This window comes from Nicotiana tomentosiformis, chromosome 1 (assembly GCF_000390325.3).
Source record: "Nicotiana tomentosiformis chromosome 1, ASM39032v3, whole genome shotgun sequence".
Lineage (NCBI taxonomy): Eukaryota > Viridiplantae > Streptophyta > Magnoliopsida > Solanales > Solanaceae > Nicotiana > Nicotiana tomentosiformis.
In genome coordinates, this window is record NC_090812.1 from 101,114,416 (window position 1) to 101,118,172 (window position 3,757).

Consider the following 3,757-nt stretch of genomic DNA (forward strand, 5'->3'; position numbering starts at 1 on the left):
GCATATAATTTTATCACTGTGTTGCATTACAGTTGGCATGCATAACTGACATGTAGGCATAGAGATGTACTTTCCGCATGCCATCTGATAATGAATCATCCTGTCTGTTGTTGAAAGTTTTTGGAAAAAATCACAGTTTTCTGATATACTCACATTTTGGTAATTTCGGTGAAAGATTTGGATTTTTACTGTTATACCTGAAAAACATGGCTATTTTCCTTAACTGTGAACGAGCTGATCATCATATATTTGAGTTATTACTTGTACTGCTTTATTTATATTGTTACGAGTTGTTCTTGGCTGTCGGTGTTGGATTCTGACCATTGTCCAAGCTCGTCACCACTTTCAACCTAAAGTTAGGTTTGTTACTTATTGATTACATGGAGTAGATTATACTCATACTACACTTCTACACCTTGCGTGCATATTTTGGATGCTGATGTTGTGTATGGCGGGAGCTGACATTGAAGATGTACCTGCATTCCTGTCATAACTGCTTCTTGTTCTTGGTAGCTTTAGAATTATTAATCCGTCATGTATATTTCAAACAGATGATGTATTTATTTCATACCAGCTTTGTAAACTCTAAATCTCAGAAGCTCATGATTTGTACTATCAGTTCTTGGGAAGTGTATAAAACTTAAGTTATTTCATCATTTATTTTGAGTAAATCTCATTGAATTGGATTGTTGTTAATTGGCTAACTAACGAGTTGGGTTAGATGTCATCACGACTAGTTGGATTTTCGGTCGTGCCAAACCAACAAAACTTGAAAAAGTAGTGTCAAAAGGAGATCAAATAATCCAAGTTAATTACTGATGGTCGCAGTAGCCAGCTAAGGTTCACTCTGTATAGTCAATGAAGAAAGAATAAAAAAGAAGGTTGGCAAATGCAGTTTGATCTTTGGTAACTTGATCGCCAAGAGCCATCCATTGACTAAGTGACCCTGCGACTGCTTTATTAACTAGTATAAAATCCTCAATATCTCGTGCTTATACCAGACCACCAATTTCTTGCTTAGACTAATCTTGTTTGTTTTGTACAATGGCCATTAAACCCGTGAAGTACTGTGTGGTAATTTCGCTCTCACTTATTTATATTTCTTGAATTTTATTTTCGTTGTTTTATTTTAAAAAGCCAAATGGTTGTTGAATTCAGGTGGATGCGTTCACTGACGCAGCATTCAAAGGGAACCCAGCAGCCGTTTGCTTACTAGAAGAAGACAAAGATGACAAATGGTTACAGTCCGTTGCTACTGAGTTCAATATATCTGAAACTTGTTATCTCACTTCACTTACCCAATCCAATGAACCCACAAAGGCTAACCCCATATTTGGCCTTCGTTGGTTCACTCCTGTTCATGAGGTCAGCCTCCTGTTTCAAATTCTTCTGGTCTTCATTTTCTCAATTTTCAAACCACTGTTAGTCAATTTAACCACCCAAAAACTAATTTTAAGTTATCCAGTTTTAATTTTATTCTGCTGTCTAATTAAACACTATGTTTGGGATTGAGGCATTGTTGTTGTGTCTTATTTAACACTAGGAAGGCAGTATGAATATTTAAAGCTAATTAGGCTACCCTCCTTGTTACTGGTTGCTCTTCTCTGGATTTGTCCTGGCGGTGAAAGTGTAAATTGAGGCAATGCTAATGAAAAGCTTGTTACTTTCCCCCCTCCATTTACTGAATGGGTAAATTTTGTTAATAAGAGTAATTAGACAATAAAGTTTGGAGCTCCTCTTTCTGAAAAATGAACATTTATTATTGGAAAACTGGGGAAAATGAAAATCCAAAAAGTCGAAAGTATTCATTGAGGCTACATATAATGAATAAAGAGCATCTTAGCCCGGTGGATGCCCTTCTCCACATTATGCCTGATTTATCACTTTTTGTATGTTTTCAAGTACTTCCCTTTTGTAGCACAGAAATTCATTCGCAAACACCTTTAACTGCTTGCAGGTAGATCTATGTGGGCATGCAACACTAGCAGCTGCACACTTTCTATTTGCCTATGGCTTGGTTAAAACTGATACTGTTGAGTTTTCAACAAAATCAGGAATTTTAACTGCTAAAAAAGTTCAAGAAGCCAAAGCTCCAAGTTCTCAGGACGACTGGCCAACAGTTTACTCAATTGAATTGGACTTTCCTGTTGTAAAAGTAGCCGAGACCAATTTTGCTGATGTTCCTGCAATTTCGAAAAGCTTGAATGGTGCATCTGTGGTTGAGATGCTTGAGACATCTAAGAGTGATCTTTTTGTACGTATTTCATCTGGTATTTCCTTTTGTATTTACACGAGTGCATAAGATAAAAATTCATGTAAAAGCAACTCATGCAAGTCTCTCTTACAAAGGTACAAACATGGACATTCAAGAAAGAATTTTTGTTTCATTCTTTTGGAAAAAAAAAATACATTTTTTCAAACTCAGGAGGAAGGGATGCTATATAAAGTTAGTAAAATTAGCTCTTCCTAGGGAAATGAAGATAATTCATGGTGCTTTTGCAGATTCTACTCCCATCAGGGGAGGCAGTGGTGGAATGCCAACCTCAGATTGATCAAATACAGAATATCCCTGGCAGAGGAATAATAATAACAGGACCTGCTCCACAGGGTTCTGGCTTTGATTTTTGTAGTCGCTTCTTCTGCCCAAAGTTCGGAATCAATGAGGTAATTGCTAGCACTTGAATCTACTGTGAGCATATATACTATTGTGTTCAAGCGGATCATAGTCACTGAAAAAGGTGGTACTGAATTTGCACATCCTAGAGAATTGAAGCCAGTAATATAGATAGTATTCATCTTCGTATAACGACAACTGCATATGTAAACATCTATATGTTTGTATAGCTGATGCTTCTTAGATGTCTCACCTGTTCTCTTCTTGCATATATTTTTGTTTTTCTTAAAACAAAACTTTTCAGGATCCTGTTTGTGGAAGTGCTCATTGTGCCTTGGCTCCTTATTGGCGTAAAAAGCTTGGCAAATGTGACTTTGTTGCTTTAGCGGTACTTCCTCTCTTCCTCCAACTTCCCTTATCCCCCTTATCAGGAACCAAATGCACAGGCTGAAATTCTTATTCATGCGTGGACGTGCATTCTGGAACTACTTATACTAACCACATAGTTCTATTTGCCTTATTGATTGGTATTGTTTTGTGGTTCAGGCCTCACCTAGAGGTGGCGTCGTGAAAGTGCATCTTGACGAGGAGAATCAAAGGGTATTTCTGAGAGGGAAAGCTATTACTGTCATGGAAGGTTCTCTTCTAGTATAATGTAGCTAGGAGCGGACATGATAAATTTAATAAATTGGTGGAAGTTTGTGTTTTCTTGAATGAAAACACCACCAACATTCTAAAATCTCTAAATTGGTTTTGGTTATGTACTTCACTATGGCTCTTGGAGCATTTGTAAGTTTCCAGTGTGTTTAAACATTTACTTCTGTAGTTCTGTGCTTTGCATTTATTAATAACATCTCCATCTTTTCAAGCCATTATCTGATGAGAGGGATGGAAGCTCATTAACTAAGTTGTCTATAATGAACTTCGCATACCTACAAGTAGTGCACAATTTGTACTATCATCAAAGTTGATGCAATAGATTATTTTACATTAGGCCTCATTTTTTTTGGTAAGCTACTGATAAAGAAGGAATTCAAGTCCTTTAATTACGTAACAATATTTTTACATTGGCAGCAAAATCGGACATAAACCTAAGCCCATGCTTTGTTTAAACAATTAAAAGGAGGTCTAAGATCATTTCTT

At 36.6% G+C, this 3,757-nt stretch overlaps 1 protein-coding gene across 1 annotated transcript; it reads left to right on the forward strand.

Annotated features, from left to right (window-relative positions):
* Positions 1–792: 792 nt before the first annotated feature.
* LOC104092074 (uncharacterized) lies at positions 793–3,486 on the forward strand. The gene is made up of 6 exons (XM_009597562.4): positions 793–1,074; positions 1,159–1,365; positions 1,958–2,254; positions 2,503–2,664; positions 2,919–3,002; positions 3,161–3,486. The coding sequence occupies exons 1-6, from the start codon at positions 1,045–1,047 to the stop codon at positions 3,266–3,268; spliced, it is 888 nt and encodes a 295-aa protein (XP_009595857.1). The 5' UTR covers positions 793–1,044; the 3' UTR covers positions 3,269–3,486.
* Positions 3,487–3,757: the final 271 nt, after the last annotated feature.